The sequence below is a fragment of the Opisthocomus hoazin genome, chromosome Z, assembly GCF_030867145.1.
Source record: "Opisthocomus hoazin isolate bOpiHoa1 chromosome Z, bOpiHoa1.hap1, whole genome shotgun sequence".
Lineage (NCBI taxonomy): Eukaryota > Metazoa > Chordata > Aves > Opisthocomiformes > Opisthocomidae > Opisthocomus > Opisthocomus hoazin.
Window position 1 is genome coordinate 55,678,501 of NC_134454.1, and position 20,473 is coordinate 55,698,973.

Genomic DNA, 20,473 nt, shown 5'->3' on the forward strand with positions numbered 1-20,473 from the left:
TGAAGACTTATTCTTTCTCAGTATTCAGCTGTTTACGTGAGGAAAAAAGTGATGCATTTGCTGCTGTCATAAAAACAGGCTTTATTTAGTAGAACCACTTTGTGCACTGCCAGGGACGAGGATCCACTGTTTTACTTCTCCTGTAGTTCTGCTTTTGGAGGGATAGTGTGAAAGCAAAGAGCTGGATTGTTTTCTGGATGTTTGCCTCATGTTCGATTTGTCTTGTGCCAGTCCACCCAACAAATCAGAGTCCCAATACAAATTAGCAACTTTATATGTCAGAGTTTTATTGTTAAATTCTCTTGAATGAGTTTTTAAATCTTTTTATTCCAGTATTCATAACTGTTTATTTAAAATCAAAAGAATTTCAAAGAACTTGAATGAATAAAAAAGAAATATTGATTAAATCATGCTGAAACATTACTTAAATATATTTACTTCACTGACTTCTATGGTGTACAAGTGTGTTATAAGGGGGGTTTTTTCCTTCCTGTATAATGAGTCTGAAAGCAAAACTTAGCTGGCTTTTCTTTTATTTAGGTTGAATGTGGGTGTCTGATTTTAATTCTTTAGTACTACGTATGTATTTTGTATTACTAGCCCTCTTGACAATAGTTATATATAAAGCTGGATCACTCCTTTGAATTATAGGTGTTAGTAGCAGGGAAGTGCAGTTGAGTTGCAGTTTTATAAAGGTATCGTTATCTAGTATGTTGTTTATCTATCTACTTTCATAGACCTGGGTCAAGATGAAGTATTTGGGCTGTGTTGCCAGCCTCTAAAGAGGCTGTACTTCCTAGAGTGAAGCTATTGTCACCTGCAACTTTGTTCCCTCTAAGGAAGCATTTGCAGTGGCATAAATTAAAGATTATAGAAAGACTGCTTGCTGTTGATAAGAGATTTGTGACACTCATTTTAGCTACAAAACTACTAATCCCTGAGGGAAATTCCCAATAAAGGCAACTTGTTGCAGATTGTTTTTCCTCTTGGCATAGCAAAAGACACTAGTGATATGTTTTCCAGAAACAGGGGCAAGTAGAAAAGCTAGTTTGAAGATTAAGTGCACCTTCTTTTCTGAAAAATGCAAAAGCAGACTTCCTTCAGCAAACAGATATTTTTGTGAAAATTTTTGTGAAATATAGTTGGAATTTCAGTGTGTGGTGTTGTAACTGATGCATGCTGCTGTTAGGATTATACTTACTCTGCTAGCATGTTAGAATCCATTTCTGTTGTTCCTGGTTCTAAATGGGCATAATTTTGCAATCAAAGCAGATTGCAGTCCATTTTGGTCCAGAGGCACCTGTGGTCAGAGAGGTACTATAATCATAAAACTGGTTTTAGTCTGGGACCCTCTTCCCAATTGGATGTGACCAGAACATCTGCATAACTGTTTGCTCCCAACACCATGTGTCAGGGTTCTGGCTGAACAGTCGTAGAATTATAGAATCATAGAACGATTTGGGTTGGAAGGGACCTTAAAGATCATCTAGTTCCAAGCGCTCCTGCTGTGGGCAGGGTCACCTCATGCTACACTGGGTTGCTCACCCACAACTTCTCTGGGCAGCCTGTTCCAGTGCCTCACCACCCTCATAGTAAAGAATTTCTTTCTTATATCCAATGTAAATCTACCCCCTTTCAGTTTAAATCCGTTACCCCTTGTCCTGTCACTACATGCACTTGTAAAAAGTCACTCTCCAGCTTTTTTGTAGGCCCCTTCAGGTAATGAAAGGCCGCAATGAGGTCTCCCCAGAGCCTTCTCTTCTCTAGGCTGAACAGCCCCAACTCTTTCAGCCTTTCCTCACAGGAGAAGTGCTCCAGCCCTCTGATAATTTTTGTGGCCCCCCTCTGGACCCACTCCAACGGCTCCATGTTCTTCCTGTGCTAAGGGCTCCAGAGCTGGATGCAGGACTCAAGGTGGGGTCTTACAAGAGTAGAGTGGAGTGGCAGAATCACCTTCATCGACCTTCTGGCCATGCTGGTTGTGATGCAGCCCAGGATACAGTTGGCCTTCCGGGCTGTGAGCACACATTGCCAGGTCGTGTTGGGCTTCTTCTCAACCAACACCCTAAAGTCCTGCTCCTCAAGGCTGCTTTTAATCCATTCTCCACCCAGCCTGTGTTTGTGTTTGGAATTGCCCTGACCCAGGTGCAGAACCCTGCACTTGGCCTTGTTGAACTTCATGAGGTTTGCACAGGCCCACCTATCAAGCCTGTCGGGGTTCCTCTAGATGATGTCCCTTCTCTCCAGCGTGTTGACCGCACCACACAGCTTGGTGTTGTTGGCAAACTTGATGAGGGTGCACTCAATCCCGCTGTGCCATGTTGCTGACAAAGATGTTAAACACCACTAGTCCGAATGCCAACCTGTGATGAGAGCTACTCATCACTGGTCTCCGCTGGGACGTTGAGCAGTTTATGGGAAATCTGGATCTGTCATGTAGTGACTGTAATTCCAATTCGGTATCTAAAGCACTTCACTGATTGTCCAACTGTGGTAGAAGGGGAAGGGAGTTAAAGTAAAAAGAGAAATTGCAGCAAGCATATGTGACTTTACACTGTTAATTTGCAGTGACAAAGCCCAAAGATTTACAGTTTCGCCTTTTCCAAGGAGGTTGAGTGGTAATGTACTGTAGAAGTCAGACTGGGTAATGAGGATAAATACATTTGAACAGCTGGTAGAATTAAGTTGTCACTTGAAACCTCATGGAGCACTGGCATTTTACAGGGAAGCTTATAAAGTACTTAATTTTTAGTGGCTTACTTTCCAAGTTTGATTTGGCTTTTGTAAATGTCTGGTCAGAATTCGTTGGGCTCTGTGTATAGCAGTGCTTGCTGGGTAGAGTTTTATTTTACAGGAATGAACTCAACTGTAAAATGACCAAAACATAGTGTAGGTTAATAACTTGTGCTTATGCTATAGTGTTTTATTGAGCTTTAATGTTTAGGGTAATTGGTTTCATATGCTTACAACAATGATAATTACTCATGAAGCTTTATGTATTTTGGTAAGAGAAACACAGGTGTTGTATTGCAACTGCTGAGTTGCTCTGAAAGTCTGTAGTATTACAGACCAGTATTACTGTTCTATCTGTAGAAAATTGCAGTAGGTTTAGTAAGAAAGGTCTGTTGTATTAATTGGAACTGAGTGGACTGGGGAAGCAGGGAGAGAAACAGGAAATATTTTTATAGAATGCAAAAGTCTCTTAAAAATTGCAAGCATGGGAATAGCCTCAGCTGGAGCTAAGATAAGAAAATGCGTTGAAACAGTGGTTGGAGTCCGTAGGAAGCATGCTTTTTTGGTTTAAGTGCTCACAAAAGAACTTATTTATTAGATCTTCTTGAATCACTCTTCTTTGCTGTCACCACCTGCTGAAATCAATGGCAAGACTCCAGTTGAATTTAATGAAAGCTGTTTTCAGCAAACAAAACTGTTTTTTTTCTTGTGGAGTTGCTCGACTCATCTCAGGCAATGACCCAATAAACCAAAGATATTTGTTACTGAAAGAGTTATTCCTTTTTATTCTGAAAAGAGCAGAAGACACACTGCACTGCTAAGAGTAATTCCCTAGTGCTTACACTACTCACAATTCATGTCCTGGGTAATTTTGTTTCTTTCAAAGACTGAAGCCTTAAAATATTGGACTGTACAGTGACTCTCCAAGTGAGTAAAATTGATGATATGTGACAAAGGAGAAGAGCATATGAATGAAAGTTTAATTATATTATATTTTAAATAAGATCTGGAGTGCAATATAAACAGATTTTTCTGTATTTTTGAGCTTAATGTCTGCTCTCCATTTAAGCTAATGTCTCCTCTACATTTAGTTTGAGTGAAGCTTGAAGTGTGACTCAATGGGGATTTAATAAATGTAGATTAGCCTCTATGTGAGATCTGGTTCTACTACTAAGGAATACTTCTTGCTGTCTTTTTCCTCCTTAATGTGATGGTAATTATTACTGTCTCCCTGTGGAAGAGACAGCTTTTCTAAGCATCCAAAACAATGGTACTCCAACACCCAGTTTTTCTTACTTACTGGTATTTAGTTTTTCTATTTCAAACAGTTTTCAGTCAGAAAACTACATTAGCAGCCATACCGAGATTACTGTTCTAATGGTTTCAATCCCAGTTTCACAGAAGAGGACTTGCCTGTTTGTCTAGAGTGAGAAACGTCTACTCCCAGTGTGTTTCTCTAACATCGTTCTCTACCTGTTTCATAAAAGGCTGTGAAAAGTGAACAGTTGCAGTGAAAATGTCATCTTAAGGCTTCTGACTCAAGAATCTGCAACACTGACAGTGTAGGGATGGACTCTCTCCATGTCAACCACTCACTTCACTCCAGGGAAAAGTCCATCTGGTGCAGTGGGACGTGAAGTGGGACCGTCCGCTCAGCTGCCAACTGCTCCTCCACGGTTGTGCACATGTCCTGGGCAGAGGGGAGTATAACAACTGCCCTTCCAAGTCTCAGCCAGATTACTGTGACCCAGCTTGCTGTACAGGAGTAGAGTTGCCGCAGTTGAAGCCCAAAGAATAAGCTCAACGGTTCTTCTGTGCCTATTTGAACCTGCAGTTCTTTGTATTAAACTTGTGTTTGAGTAATGCATGCATTGGCAGTGAAAAACAATTCTTGTCTCTTCCAGTACTCAATCTGCAGTGAGCCTTTAATTGAATTATCCAATCCAGGTGCCAGTGGGTCCCTATTTTTTGTAACTAGTGATGACGAGTTCATCATCAAAACAGTTCAGCACAAAGAGGCTGAGTTTCTTCAGAAGCTCTTGCCGGGTTATTATATGGTGAGTAATTGAAGACTCTATTTTACCTGTATTTTTCCTGTTTCTTGTCACACTTCTAAAGATTCAATTTTATTTCTTGTCTTTTAATCTTTTGTTTGCTTTATCTGTATTTTTCATAATATCTTTGACATTTTTTTACCTGTCTTTCAACTTTGCACCCCGCACACCGATCAGAAAGAATAGATATAAATCAGGAATATATTTAAGATAATTGCTGTTCTTTTAGTATTCAAGATGAAGCTGAATGTCATCTTCTGATTTGATACCAAACTTTGCTTCTATTAAGCTAGTAAAAGAAAAAGGTTTCAAAAGTTCTAATTCAATTTTTTTCTTCATTTTGTGTTTGTCTACCCTCTGCATTTCACTCAGAGTGGACAAAGAAACTAGACCGGTCAGTTTCACCTTTGTTTCTGGACTACTTCTAATTTTCATTTCTCATGTATTGAAACAATGATATAAAAAATATTTTACTACATATAATTTGTTCAAAGCTTTTTTTTTTAAATGGAGCTTTTTGAGGGCTAATGCTGAGGCAATTGTGTTCTTTTATGTGTATCAGTCATCAGAAGGGGAAACTTTATTCTCTTTTGTTCCAACAAGAGCCACTCATACATGTGAACAGAAATTTTTCTGGGTAGTATGCAGGATTTCAGAATAGCAGACCTATGGCTGACTTTCTTTTCTTCCTTTGCTTTCTTAAATAAACATTTGAAAAGTTACCCTCTCAATTTTAATAAAAATCAGTAATATTGCTGTTATTACACTAAAATAACATGGATTCAGTGAATGTTTAAAAAAAAAATGTGCACTGACAGCATCAAAAAGAGCAGTAGTGGCAGGTACTTTTTTCTTGCTGTTTCTAATAATGATAATCAGCTCAGCATAAGCTTGAGTTACTACAAATAAATATAAGGCCATTTTGCTTTGTTTCTAGGAACTTTATTCTCACTGCTACCATATGCAAGGATTTCCAAAGTGTAAAACTTTAATCACTGTGATTAATTCCTGTGAAAGTACTTTCTTCCCGTCGTTGTGTCTTGTGACTTAGTAATCATGTAAGACTTGAAGTAGTTTATCCCTTTCTTGCTCTTTCGTGCTGAAAACTGAGAGTAGTCGTATTCAGAAGGAAGATTTTTCGCTCTCACCTCTCTTATCCTCTCCTAGTTGATTTTTTGCCTGTTGTAGAATTTGGATTATTTCGCACTGTTCTGATGGCCAGTCATGGTTCTGTTATGACCTCACACTTGTGTGGAGACAACCTGGTCATTTGGCACTAACCCTCAATGTGAAAAGCCTCATGGAGGCAAGGGTTCTGTTTTTTCAGAATCCAAGTCAAGGCAGTGAGAACTACTTTTGACCCAAACTTGTTCCAGCAGGTGGAATGCAGAGGTTGTTCAGGTCAGAATTAATAAATGAATTCTTCAGGATGCTTTTAGGTTTGGCCTAGTCTGTTCTTTCACAGGATGTGAGAAAGAGAAACCTGGCATAAATATAGTTACAACTCTGCTCTTGGCCTGTCTTAAGTTCCTGGAAAAAAAGGCAGTGTTTGTGCTAGCTCTCTGAAATACAGACCCACAAAGAAAATCAACTGGTCAAAGAAACTGTGCTGAATAAGAAAACATGCACAGTCTTCCTGATGTTTGTTAATGCCCTTTGGTATTTAAAAAAACTTTCTGAAGCTTGGAAATTTATTGAAAATAGACATATTTAACAATATCTCTTTTGTTTTAGAATCTGAACCAGAATCCAAGGACTCTTCTACCCAAATTTTATGGGCTGTACTGCGTTCAGTCAGGAGGCATTAATATTAGAATTGTTGTAATGAACAATGTTCTGCCGCGAGCCTTGAAAATGCATTTCACATATGACTTGAAAGGCTCCACATACAAACGGAGAGCATCAAGAAAAGAGAGGGAGAAGTCCAACCCCACATTCAAAGACTTGGATTTCTTGCAAGACATGCATGAAGGGTTGTATTTTGACTCTGAGACACACAGCGCACTGATGAAAACATTACAGCGGGATTGTCGAGTGAGTAAAAATTATTGATTATTTAAACTTACGTGTTCTAGATTTACTTCAGCAAAACAGGGAACAGGACGTGGCTCTATATGTTGTTTAACTTACATTCCTTTTCCATGCAATTTAATTAGGAAAAATTATAGATGTCAATGCACTGATGAAGCCTGTATTTTAGCTAGGTTGTTCGAATCTGAGGTCGTAGAACCATGTAATTTAATATCCTCAGTTGGAAGGAATCCACAAGAGTCACTGAGTGACCCTACACAGGGCAATCTAAAAGTTAAACCATGTATCTAAGAGTGTTGTGCAAATAATTCTTCGACACCAACAGGCTTGGGGCCATGACCAGTTCCCCAATGCAGTTTTAAGCCATTCCTTTGCATCCTATCACCAGGCACCAGAGCTCAGCACCACCCTTTCTCACTCACTCATGAGGAAGCTGTAGATAGCAATGAGGTGATCCCTCAGACTCTTCTAAGCTGAGTAAACCTAATATCCTCATCTACTCACTGAGTTGTGCCCTCTAGTCCTTTCACCATCTTTGTTGCCCTCCTTTGGACACATTCTAGTATTTTTGTATCCTTGTTATATTGTGGAGCCCAAAATTGCACACAGTGCTTGCAATGAGGCCACACCACTGCTGAGTGTAGTGGGACAGTCACTGCTTTCAACCAGTTGACTGTACACCCCAGGATGTCATTGGCCATTCTGGCCACCAGGACACATTGGTGCCTCACTGAGCTTACACTCCAGCACAACCCCCATATCTGTTTCTGCAGGGCTGTCCACCTGTTTTTCTGTACATCTAGGATTACACTGATCCATCTGTGGAAATACAGATTAATACAGGAAAGTAGTCCAGCACATATCTGTTATTATTCTTATTCTTGCTTTGTATCAAGTTGGAGATTTTAATGATTTGTTTTCTGAGGCACATTGAATGGCCCTGTGGTACCATCGTTACATATGATAAAGTGTGTGTAGAGCTACAGATTTAGTACTGTTTCGGTAAGTCTGCCTCTTTGTAAGTTAACAAGAGGTGGGAAACTGAATGGGGGAGGTGTGTCTGGTGACAGCAGTCTTATTTCTGGAGTAAAGTAGTTTCTTCATTGGCTGACAGTGCTTAATGTCAACATAACATTTGCAAGGCAGGAGAAGGATATCTGCCTTAGAGAGGACCTCGGTGAATGGTATCAGTGCCTGTCGTGGACAGGGAGAATTGTTGTAAAATGAAACTTTTTCCATAGCAAAGGTGAGAAAATACAAAGTAGGAAAAAGGGGGGTTATCTGGGTGTCTCAGAGTTGCACAAGATTCCTGGGGGTTGTGGAGAGAAAAGATGGGTGTTGTCCGAGGGGAGTCCTAAGAGTTTTGTAATAAAACAACAGAATGGGTAGACTGAACTGATCACATAGAAGAGGCATCCTGAACATCAGAGTTTGTTGTTCACTGCCACCTATGGTGCAAGATGGAAAGCGCTGTTTTTGCACATGAATAGTACGTTTTGTAAAATTATCATAGAAGTCTGCAATGCTTTGTGCTTAGTTTGTAAAACTGGTGATCTAATGTTCAGCTGCATATTCAGTGTGAGACGTTTATCTGACACCACACATTGTTCTTTCTGTAGCCTCTTGCAGTGAGCTTTTCCTGAGCTCCTGCCATGACTGGTAATGCAGAATGCATCAGTAAGTCACATCTGGGGATCTGGATGCCCTTTTGTGCATCTCCCCACTGGTCAAAGGTTACTTACCCAGTCAGAGCCTGGGGGGGGGATCTATTGTAGAGAAAATAGTAAACAGAATCTGAAAGAGGGAACTGGACTGAAAAGTAAAAACAAGAATCAATCATTTAATTGTTACATATAAGGGGGACTCTTACTGGTTCTTTGAAAGTATGGGTAAATTCTTGCTACATGTTGTTTGAGTGCTGAACTGAACATCACCTTTTTTGTTGTGTAAGACTGTAAAGTTAGTCTGGAGTTCTTAAAGGTGTGCTAAATCTCAATATTGTTAAAAGAAAAGAAGAAAATTATCTTTAATCAATCTGTGTACATAAATGCATATATATATACACTGTAGTATAGTCTGTGTCTGTATGTATATAGACACTGAATGTTACATATGTATAAAAAAATGACTGCCAATTTTTTTCTTTTCAAGTAAGTCTTACGCTGTGTTGTAAAACAAAGGGAGCAGATGCTGTTATCTTTCATGTAGATGAATTTACTCATCAAATGAGGTTGGATATGACTACCTGCCTTGTACTGTTGCCTTTGGAAAGAATAGAAAGACACCTCCATTCTGGGAAAAGGACATCAGTTTTGCCACTGGTTTTTTTCTGCCCGTATGCTGCTTGGATGGGTGTTGAGCGTGAGTGGTAACTGACCTAGATTTTTAGGGCTTCACAATTGTCATCTCTTTCTCCTTTTAGTCCAAAGTGAGAAAGTTAGTGTAGACACTGGAATTAAAAAATCATTAAAGAGAGGAAATTTTTCCTCTTGCCAGTATTTCAGGACTAAGAAATTCTTTTCTGTGTTGCTTGAATTTGGATAATATTTTCATTGTTCATATTTCAATCAGAATCTGTAAGCAGTGTTTGTTTTTGGTCATGTATGTGTGTGTGTGTGTCCCTGTTTCTGTAATATAAACATCCCCGGCTGGTAGCCCCTCCCCTCCTTAAGCCTCATGAAGTGCAGAGGCCTGGCAGAACTTGCTGGTGATGACAAAGATGGTGGCGGGGACCTGCTGTGATCTGTATCTCCTGTCACTGTGTCACTTGCCCCATTCACCAATGGCCCCACATTTTCCTTGGTCAGTCTTTTATCACTAATATAGCAGTAGAAACTCTTCTTTGTGCCCTGGACATGCCTTGCAAGTCTTAACTCTTTCTGAGCTTTGGCTTGCTTGACAATAATTGCCATCCCTACTTGCCCAGGGAGTGTTTCTCAATTCCTGCCTTGTAGCCTGTCCATCCTGCCCCATTCTGCATGCTCCCTTTTTGCATTCAAGCTGTGCTGTGGCTTCCTTGCTTAGCTGAGCTGGCCTCCTGATACATCTTCTCAGCTGACACAAAGCTGCCTCCCTGGGGCAAGGTAGCAGCAGGTACAGCAGTGGTGGACCACTGCTGGAGTATCGATTCTTGTCTGTCACACCTTTCTGCAGCTCTGATGAGGAGGTGCATGATATACCTGGTTAGAGGATGGAGCGGAGTGGCTTGTGGCAACCTGTCATTGGCTGGTGCCTCCAGTAGCTACTCCAGATTGTCTGCTTTGGGACAGGTACAGATTGGTAGTGTTCTCTAGCTCCCCTGTCCCCTGCTTGTTATGTTCATACTCAGGGGGACAGGGTTTGAAAGCTCTGCTCACAGACCATTTTGCACTTTTTGCGCCTTAGCTGAACCAAGGAGTGTAAATATAAGTGATCCTAGAGATGTAGTATTGCTGAGTTTGTCATACATGTAATGCACACAGTTGAAAATTTGAACTAGCTTTCAAATTCTAGACTATTGCTAAGACTTATAGCTATTCCTGTCCTTGCTAGCTGGCACTATCGTTGTTACGGGGTGGGGGAAGACAGGGCACACTACAGGCAAACGGTACTAAAAATAGATAATTTCACTTGCCTAAATAGCTTTGCTAAAAATCTTTGCTTTGAAGCCCTGTTCACTTCAGAGTGCTGTAGTTTGTAAAGCCAATATGCCTGTATTTTGTATCATGGTAAATACGGAGAGTATTGGAAGGTAGTTTCAATAGCTGTGATTTATTTTTAGTAATCATGCTGTTAGCTACTCTGATCGTTGTATAAAATTATTAGTTATTAAACAATAGAGCAGATTCTCCAATTTCCAAATAAGATTAGTCTTATTGACAGAAGATGTTCTGCTCATGAATGAGACCAAGAATTAAAAGCTTTATGGCACATAAGTGTGTACTCAGTAAAAACAAAGGCAGGAGAGACATTAAAGACAGTTTAAAGTGCATTTGAGGATTTCCTTTTTTTTTTTTTTTTTTTTTTGCTTCCTTAAAGGTGCAATAAATGAAACTCCGTGTCAAACTTAGCTGCTGTTGTGTTATAAACACCCAATCCTACAGAAATTGTTTCTGTGTGGAGGAATGTTTATGTGGGGCAAAGGATAAACTGTGGCACTAAGTGATGTGCTAAGTATTGGTAACATTAGGACAACTCTGTATGAGAAAGGCTAGAAGTGAATTAATAGTAGTATTTTATTTTTCATAGTTGAGATGAAGTCAAAGTAGGGCTAGGCATCCATTATTACTTATTTGATCTTTACTGGAGCTATTAAGCAGTTTAATAAATACAGATTACCTCTGTCCTCAGCAGAAAGCACAGGGGAGACATCTGTTCTCTGGTACAAGGAACTTACAGTCGAAACACATAAGTAACAAAGCTTGTCTTTCGATCATCCCATGTTAAAAATGAAGATAGAGTTTTATAGAGGCACATGTCAAAATCTACTGTAGGAAAGGTACACCAGCACATCTCATCAGAATGTGGTCCAGGGGTTTGACTATGAGAATACACATAGTATTTTCCCTATAATCTCTTAAACTACAGAAGAACTGGTAACTATTTATTGAAAGAAAAAAAGAAGGAAGTCCTTTTAAAAACTGACAGTGTCATGATTATACAGAGATACTATTCTGCAAGCTGTTTCTCATATATTTATGTAACAAAGCATGTTAATATAACTTTAAACAAGAAACACAAGTTTCAGGATAATAGATAATCACAGGATTCTGTATTTGTAAATCTTTGCTTCACACGCTCACACAGATACAGTATGTTCTTGAACGTCAGCTAGTCATATGCAGAAGTTTCAGGTATTCTGTTGAAAATAGCCTGGTTGTCTTTTTCCCTTTCCATCTGTTGCTGAATCCAAGAGAAAAGAAAATGGAAAAGGGCAAAAAAGGAGAGTGCATGTAAATGCAGTTAACACTATTAAGTGGGCAAATGGAAAAAAAATTTGCATATAGTGTCCCTCTTGCTCTTTACTTTGCTGTTAATGTCTACTTAGTAAGATGTTTACCTGTATGCACTCAGATAACTTCTTTTTGTTGGTCACTGGTCAATTCCCAGTATTTCTCCATCCTCTTGCAGAACAGTTTTTTATGTATAGAAGTATCAGAGATGAAAAAAGTATCTATGCAAATCAAACAGTATTTATTTATCCTGAAATTTTGGATAAAATTCCCTAGCAAAATTGGGAAGATAGGATATTCTAAAAATGGAAGTTGAGATGTACTCCCCTCCTATTTAAAAAAGTGGGGAAAAACTGAGCCGGAGTTTATAAGAGCACTAATGAGCTTCATTTGTTACTTAAGGATGACATTTTTCTTAATGAAGCATATTTAAGAGCTATAAACTCAAAACTAGTTCTTCTCAGTTTACTTGGTGAGCTTAGGGATCCTGTGACGCATTTAAAGCTACATTAACAAACATTGTTTTACATAAACAGACAAGGCAACTCTCTATAAAACTAGAGAATTTTTCTTGCAGTAAGTAATTAGATTTTCTGCCTCAATAGGAAGAGTATTTTTCAAGCTATCAGTTGAAGTGCTAGTGACCTACAAGTAGACAAAGTATGCATGTTTTATGATTTCTTTCTGGGGATATCTCTTCCAAATTCATGAGGGTGGAAAAATAAGTTTCTTATTCTCTCTGTAAATATAGCTCTTACTAAGAAGTGAGATTCTAATCAGCTTTACCATTTCCTTCTTCACCTCTTTCCTTAAGGCATGTCTTACTGCAGATGAGGAAACCAAAACCTTTCCTGATGGATGAAGATTGACTTGGTGTTGTTCCCTCTGGGGCAGAACACTTGGTTTTTATAGTGTATTTTTGCGTTAGAAAATTGAGAGAATGGTCCGATGCCTCATGGGAGTATAGTCAGGGTTGTTTAGCTAATATCTCCACACTATCTGGAGGATTACAGTTTGTGAACCCCATTTCTTGTCTGGTGATCAGAGTAGGAGTTGAAGTCATAGGTTTTTTCTTCTTTCTCATTACTTAAATTTTTTTTAAGACATGAAGGAAAAAATGCATTACTGTTAAGACTTTTAGGTAGAATTAGAAACAAAACATCAGAATTCAGCTTTTTATATTATGGGATTTCCCTTCTGATAATTTTAAATGGAAATTGAGCCTATTTATTCAACAGTTGCATTTTACCAGAATTATTTTTGTTTAGTTTGATGCAATACTGTTAAGGTTTCTGTTGTTGTTGGTTTTTTTTTCCTTTTTCAGACATTGAGTAGCAATGGTTGGAAACGATCCTGTTGCTGGAAAAGAAAAATGCATAGTTTGTTAGGGATGCCCTCTACATTTGTAAGAATTTCATGCAAGTGTTGAGGAGTGTTCTAAATAAAAGTATTGATTACCCATTTTTATTTATAGGTTAACATTAGAGCACTTAATACCTGTATTGCAAAATATCTGTTACAGAAACAATGACAATCTAATTGTGGTCATGCAGTTTTGAAGAACAACAAAATAATTTCAAGATGTTTTTACTAGTAAGAATAGAATGGCTTTTTAGAGTCTGCATTTTTTCTTTATTACATTAGCAAAGAACACTACAGAATTTCCTAAGGAAATCACTTTTTTAAAGTGGCATTAATGGCCTGACTAACAGAGAAGCCTGTAAATACGAGGAAGTTCAAAGCTGAAGACAAAAGGGTCATATCTCATAAGTTTCAGGTCTGGGTACTATTTTCATCACTGCTGTTTTAGCCAGTTGCTGCAAAAGTCTCAAGCTTTATTGCATGAATGCATGTCTGTTTTGTGCTGAAGCAACTGTGACAGAGACCTTGTATGACCAAATTTATACTATAGTGGGGTTTTTTTTGTTGTTTGCTTGTCTTTTTTCTACCTCAAAGGGTCTGCACAGATTATACTTTAATGCAGATAATTTCAGTGACCCATTCTACAGCATGTCTTTACAAACAGTAGTGTTGGCACAACTTGAATGAGCATTGGACTGCAGCATGGGGCAGAAGTAATAGATGGCATGGCATGGCATGGAATGACATGGAGGCGGAAAATGTGCTCATCTTGGATGAAAGGCATCTTTGTTAGAGTGGGTAGTTTGAGGGAAATAGACATGGAATGATATTGCAAATCTTTTGTATCTTTTTATATTATCACTCCCATAGTATCAACTGAAATTCCAAGTTTCTCTTCTACTTTGAAAATCAGAAACAAGATTGTAATTTTTAGGACTGTTAGTTAACAATATGTTTCAAGAATTCTGTTGAAATGAGAAGTGACTGCACATACACTTTGGAGGGGTTGATGATTTATTTTTTTGGTATATATTGTTTGTAAACCAGACCCATTGACTAGGCATTTGACATTTGCACATGTGTTTCTAAGAAATGCTTGTTTTGCAAGATAGTCCTTTATTTTGTGGGATTTTTATGTATCTCCTTGTGTTGGAGAGTAATTGTTGATTTGGTGTAAAATCAGTATTCTTTCTGTTACGCTAGTTCCTATGTCCCTTTTCCAAAATGCTTATAGCAGAGGAAGTGCTTACTTGCTTGATTAACCAAAGGTTTTTGCATTTCATCAGCTTGTGAAATTATATTTTTTTGAGTGGCTTTTTCCTTGATTTTTTTTATGAAAATGACCTGCTGACTTGAGTTCTTTTGCATGGTTAGCAACGTGAATGCGAATTTCTCTGCCACATAGTACACAGCTGAAAATTAAATTCCATGGCAGAAGTACTTACTTTACTCTATTAGTCACTGGCTGAGGTACTTGAGTGTAACCATGTCTAAGATGATTCACAGAATGCTTTAACATCTGATTAGCTCAGAGAAAATCAAATCTGATTCAGGGATTTATTCTTCCATGTTCTGAAATAATGTATTTTGTGATGGCATTTTACTGGGGTTTTTATGTGGTATGAAAGCAAAATAGTGCATAAGGCTAGAAGGGGGTGAGTGACAGTTGCCATCTGAAAGTTGTCAGAGCAAGTAAAGCCAGCCTTGCAAGCAGTACTTGGTCACCAAGTGACAACATCGAGTTGAAGGGTTTGTGTAGCTAGCAAAATAACATGTATATAAATACAAATGACCTGAACAATTTAATGTCAAGTTAATGAACTGAATATTTACGTTTTATTATCAAGTACAACACTTAATCATGCTGTGTACTTACAGCTAAGAATATTCCTGCTAAAATCTCCCAGTGCCATTTTGCTAGCAAGGTGCATTTCAGAGTGATTACATGAGTAAACATTGAATTTCTCTAACTACACAAGGGTTGTATTTCTGGGAGTTAATGTCAGTTTCTAGTGATCTCACATGGATGACATCAGGTGTTTTATGGGACTCTCTCATTTTGCTGTAACTATAGCTCTTTTAATACTGTGATGTGTTTGAGTGTTTTTTCATTAGATTATCTCATTTTGGTACCTTTGTAGCAAAAACCTGCTGCAGCTTCTCAAAAGCAGTTTTGTCTAAAATCATCAAAGCTACTTGCAAGCAACTCTCAACCCAGAAAAAGGCTTACGCCTTTTTGTGTTCTCATAGGATGCTGTATGTTCAGAAGTAGCTGGATGTGCTGCGTTCTGTAACTTTTCTTTGGCAATCCAGATTGATTTGTACAACTGTGTGTGTAAAATGTTACTTAGACAATTAAAAATAATCAGGATTTGATATTTTAAATATTAATGATGATACATACATGAGAACCCTTCAGATATAATCTGCTGGAAACCCCACTGGTTGAAGTATAACTTTTGTCTTAATACAGACTGAAGAATTTGTTACAAAGTGAGTTTTTGTTCAATGCCGATGTTGGAGAGTCTTCCCTGTTATTGTGGTTATTTATTTCTTATCAGAATTTTCCTTAGAAACAAACAAGGGAGTAAAACATGCTTAGATCTGTTCAGAAGATGTGTATTTGCATTAGGAGTGGCTGGTTTGGTTATCAAATTTCTAAGGGGAGGTAATCAGAGCTGTGTATCAAACCAGGAGGCAGGCAGAGGGGCAGGTCATATTATGATACCCGGAAGATGCTTTGTAGACTGGACAGTCCTGCCTCGGAGTAGGACCATGAATACAGTGTCCATGGGACAAGGGCTAGACTTCAGTGCTGTGTGCTGTTTGTAAAAATGTACAGTGCAGTTAATCCATTGGATGTACGGGTGTTTTAATTTCATAATGAACTGGAATAACAAAATAGCTACTTGTTTTTATGATGTTATTCAGGAATCCTAGAACAAAGTTGTAATAGATAGATTTTTAGTCCATTGTATAGTACAAGTAGTATGGGTTTAAATGGCAGAAAGGTTAATTTTATCACGTAAGAGCTCCTTGTGGAAGAAGAAGCAGAACATTATACCACAGCCTTCCATGAGGCTACATCCAGTCCTAGATGTTGGTTATGTAATTAGTCCAGTTAATTCGTAATATGTCTGATGTAATCTAATTCAAAAGGTGGTAAAGAATAGGTTGAAAGCAGAGCTGTCAGCAGTTATGTTTATAACTGTAAAATAAAAATGTCAGTGTTTTTTTCCAAGCCTGACTAGCTGCTGTCATTGGCTTTGCATAAACAGTGTTGCTGACTGTACTACTGAGGTAAGTATTTTTGTAGAGGATGAATTGTATTGTATTTTTTTGCAGCCTACCCAGAATCTACTTTCAGTATTTGATGGCAAATATCCACTGATTATGTATTTTTAATAAATACATTATAGAGTAATTTCTTGAGAAAGCCTGAGTGAAGGGTAGCAGTAAGCAAGCAGTAAAGAAAATTCTAAAATTTACTTGGCACCAAATGTCTGTGCCTTTGTTACATGTTAGCTGCGCTATTTTTGCATTTCATGATAGTAGAACAGGAAGTGATTAGCCACAAACATTCCCACACAAAGTGCAATTAAATTTCATTATCTTCTTGTATGGTGATTTAGAATATGCTTTTTTGTTGTGTCCTGAAACCCTGTGTGAATTCTGTTGTCGGAGGATGCTGTGGAGTACTGAGGGCCATGCACTAGCAGCCTTTTTCTTGCTCCGTTTGAACTGGCCCACCTATGCAGCATTACTCTGAGCAAGACCAAACCTATCATGTCTTCTAAACTCCTCCTTTGTTTCTGAAAATCAGAATAAGACTATGCCTTTCTGTGCTTAGATTACCGTGTGTTATGCTTTGTTTCCTCACTTGAGATGCTTACAACGGTGCTGAAATTAAGACATCATGTTCCTCGTGGAAGATAAATGCCAGAGACTGAAAAGAATTCAGCTGTATTGTATGTTCGGCTTCTACTTAATGTAATGAGTACAGAAGAAATACAGATGGAGCGGAACAGGGCTTTTCTGTCTCTGCCTGTATACTTAGACATTGGAGTTATAGTTATCTCTGGGGATGTGTTAAACAGTAGATGCCCTTTTCCTCCTCATGCGATTTCATGACCACTAGACCTTTCCTCATGATGGCCAACAAATCTCATTTTGGATTTGCAAAATGTGTCTTAGAGTTCACAAGCCACCTCGGTGTTTTGTGTAAAAGTATTTATAGTTTGATAGTTTTAATTAAAATGACATACCTAGAGTTACTGCTCTTTATTTGTCATCTCTGGAAAAGCACATTTTGTTCTTGTTCATGTAAAAAGATGTACTATTCCCTCTTGATTCCATGCCAAAAATGACACCGTTGTCTTAGGGCATTGTGTGCCAAAATGTATCATGAATCATTGCTGAGCTGCATGAGGTAAAGGAGAGGTGAGTGGCAGAGCGTGTCCTTGCTGGTTGCTGCTGGTTTTTCTCCCTTTACTTTGCACTGCTGTTATGTAAGATATTAAACACAGTTGCTGTCTGCTGATGATTTGGTTATATTAATAGATGTGATCACAGCTTGTTTTAGTTCACGTTTGCATATTGACTTGAACTATATCTTCTTTCAATGGCAGTATGCCAGACTTCATAGTGATGCTGCTGACTACAGACTTGTGACAGTACACATGCATGAAATAAGAAAGGGAACTTTCCTACTGACAGAGGCAAAAATAGTTGGTAGAGCTAGAAGAGAAGGCTGGTTGGTTAAGTCATGCCTTTGTAGTTTACATGTGCCCTATTTAACCAAAGAGAGAGGTGCGTGATTCTTGTACCCAAATCCTATCAGAAGTTAATGAGAGGGTGGTAGCAAATGCTTTGTTTGACATTTGAAAGTTGTCCAAGAATGCATTCTCAGTTATACACAGGAGGTTGGGGGGGGTTAGAGAATAGTCTAGGCAGTAGAGCGTGGAATATGCATTAGAAGTGACATTAAAAATGTCTGTAGTTCATAAGTATGTGGTGGAATTATTAAATGATAATTTTCTATAAATAAAAAAAGATGCTGACTGGACATCCCTTCCTTGTCGACAAAATAACATCTAGTTGCGTTTCAGCTATGCATCTTTCTTTCCCAGTTGTATGAGCATTGAGCTAATTAGATAACTTACACTTTGACTTATTGGGGGTAGTAAAAGATTTTTGCTAATTTCACATATTTTCCTCATAAAATAAACTTTGCTTTCAAGGCCTAATTTTACTTAGATTTTCAAAATGCTGCTGTGTAGTTCATGTTGTAGGTAGTCTTTTTTTGTTTCAGTACAGCCATTTCTTCTTTGGTGATAGGTTCTAGAAAGCTTTAAGATCATGGATTACAGTCTGCTACTGGGAATCCACATAATGAACAGTAACATAAAGGAAAAAGAGGGAGAGAGTTCCCAGAGCGCATCAGATGCAAAACGTCCTGGAGGGCAGAAAGTTCTCTATTCCACAGCCATGGAGTCTATACAGGGCCCTGGGAAGTCGGGCGACTCCGTCACCACAGAGACAACAAACACGTAAGTGCCAAAATCTGCTCTGAAGGTTACTGTTAAAAATTGCACATTCTGTTTTTTCAGTCTGTGCCACTTGGTATTAAGAGGCAAAACATTCAAGAGTACACTGCGTTTCAGGAATTTGAAGATTAAGCCTTCCCCCCAGGCCCCCCCCAAAAGCTGGACCATCAGGCTTTCCTGCAGAGCAGGAAATAAAAACCTTAATTAGTAGATTGATCGTATTTAAATACATGATAACAAATTTGGTTAGTTCAGAGTGACTTACGTATGCCCAAGAGTTTCCAGGTATAACCTGATTTTAACTGGAAGCAGCCTTATGAGCCATAAGCAAAAACTATTTTTAACATTGAAATGGCTATTCCTACAGTGGTTATTTTGATTTGAAAGTGGTATACTTTATACGTAGAACTGTATCATCAACCACTGAATTGCAGTCATATCCATGTACAATGTTTCCTGAAATTAAGAACTGCTACTTTCCTCTTATTTTTCTATCTAGCAAAAACTGCAGTAGAAATTTGAGTATATAGATGATAGTTATTCTGTTGTTTCCTTTGAAATATGTTCAGTGTTAGTGAAAGCATTACGTTCACTGTTCTCATTCTGTGTAACTAGTCCTTCATTACAATAAGAGTTTAATTTCAAGTTAAGGATTTACTCTGCTCCTGGTTCTCAAGGGAGTTGTCTAGGTAAATACAACTAATGATATAGAAACATGTGCTTAAACCTACAGCAAACCAATGGGAAATATTGATATTTAGCATTTATAGACAGTTTCCAGATGTTTGGAGCTCTAGAATATGAATAAAACAGCTGAATTTCACTCGTTTTTTACAGCGCTGCTCACATTCACACCAAAGATGGTGAATGCTCTTGTATGGCGCCAGGGCTGTTGCACTAGCAGTTTTGGGGGATGTTGGTTTTTGATTTTGTTGTTTAACTGAAAGCCAGAGCTGATTATGTAGGTCATCCAAGAAAGTCCCTGTTGTTATTATGCTTGGAAACCCACTCTGGACTCCCACATTGCTTGATCTGCTGTAGTGCTGCCCAGATCCTGAGCCGTGTAGTACTGCTGCTGAAAGTCTGCTGCAGCAGTGGACTCTTTTCTTGGCCCCTTGCACTATCTTACTGTCTTGTATTGGCGTAACTGGCAGTGTGGAAAACATCACTGAGATGGATGAAAAGAAGCCTAGTTCTTACAGAGAAGACCCCTAGGTCAGTCTCCTGCTGTGGTTCATTGTAGGACCGTACAAGCACGAGGATGAGAATGGATACTTGGCAGCAATAACTGCTGCTTGTACTGGACTGAATTTACAGGCATAGCTTCCAGGACAAGCTGAGAGAATATAGCTTTGTAAACCAATTAACACTTCTGAATGTCTGACCAGTTAATTGGCCCGGAGTTTATGGTAACAGAGTTTTACAGTAATTTAAACTCCAGTTGTTCTTACATGGTTTCCTTTGTACCTAGAATAATAAAAAACCTTCTCCCTCTCCCTGTCCCCATCCCCTCTGCCCCCAGACATAAATAAAAAAGGTTGAGTAGGTAGTTTTTGTCAGGGAAAGGGACTACTGTGCTTTAGTGGCAGAATGGGTAATATACTCTCAACTGTCTTTGGTAGCTGTTTCTGGTGTCTATTAATTGTTTCTTAAATTGTTAAAAAATATTTGGAGGTATTGCATGTGTTGCATCTTCAATCTCTTTTTCTTCTGGTTTTGTTCTGGGTCCATCAATATCAACAGAAGCTGACAAACTGAAAACCAGATTGGAGTTTATGGTTCTAAAAACAATAGACCTTTTTTTCTAGGTGGTGAA

At 38.5% G+C, this 20,473-nt stretch overlaps 1 protein-coding gene across 6 annotated transcripts in view; it reads left to right on the forward strand.

Moving 5' to 3' along the window:
• The window catches only part of PIP5K1B (phosphatidylinositol-4-phosphate 5-kinase type 1 beta), a 139,947-nt gene that overhangs the window by 78,360 nt on the left and 41,114 nt on the right, over positions 1-20,473 (forward strand). For all 6 annotated transcript variants that reach the window (XM_075411083.1, XM_075411084.1, XM_075411085.1 and 3 more), the window contains 3 exons: positions 4,638-4,790; positions 6,522-6,821; positions 18,449-18,660. In XM_075411083.1, the coding sequence (XP_075267198.1) occupies positions 4,638-4,790; positions 6,522-6,821; positions 18,449-18,660 (665 nt within the window). The remainder of the gene's footprint in view (positions 1-4,637; positions 4,791-6,521; positions 6,822-18,448; positions 18,661-20,473) is intronic.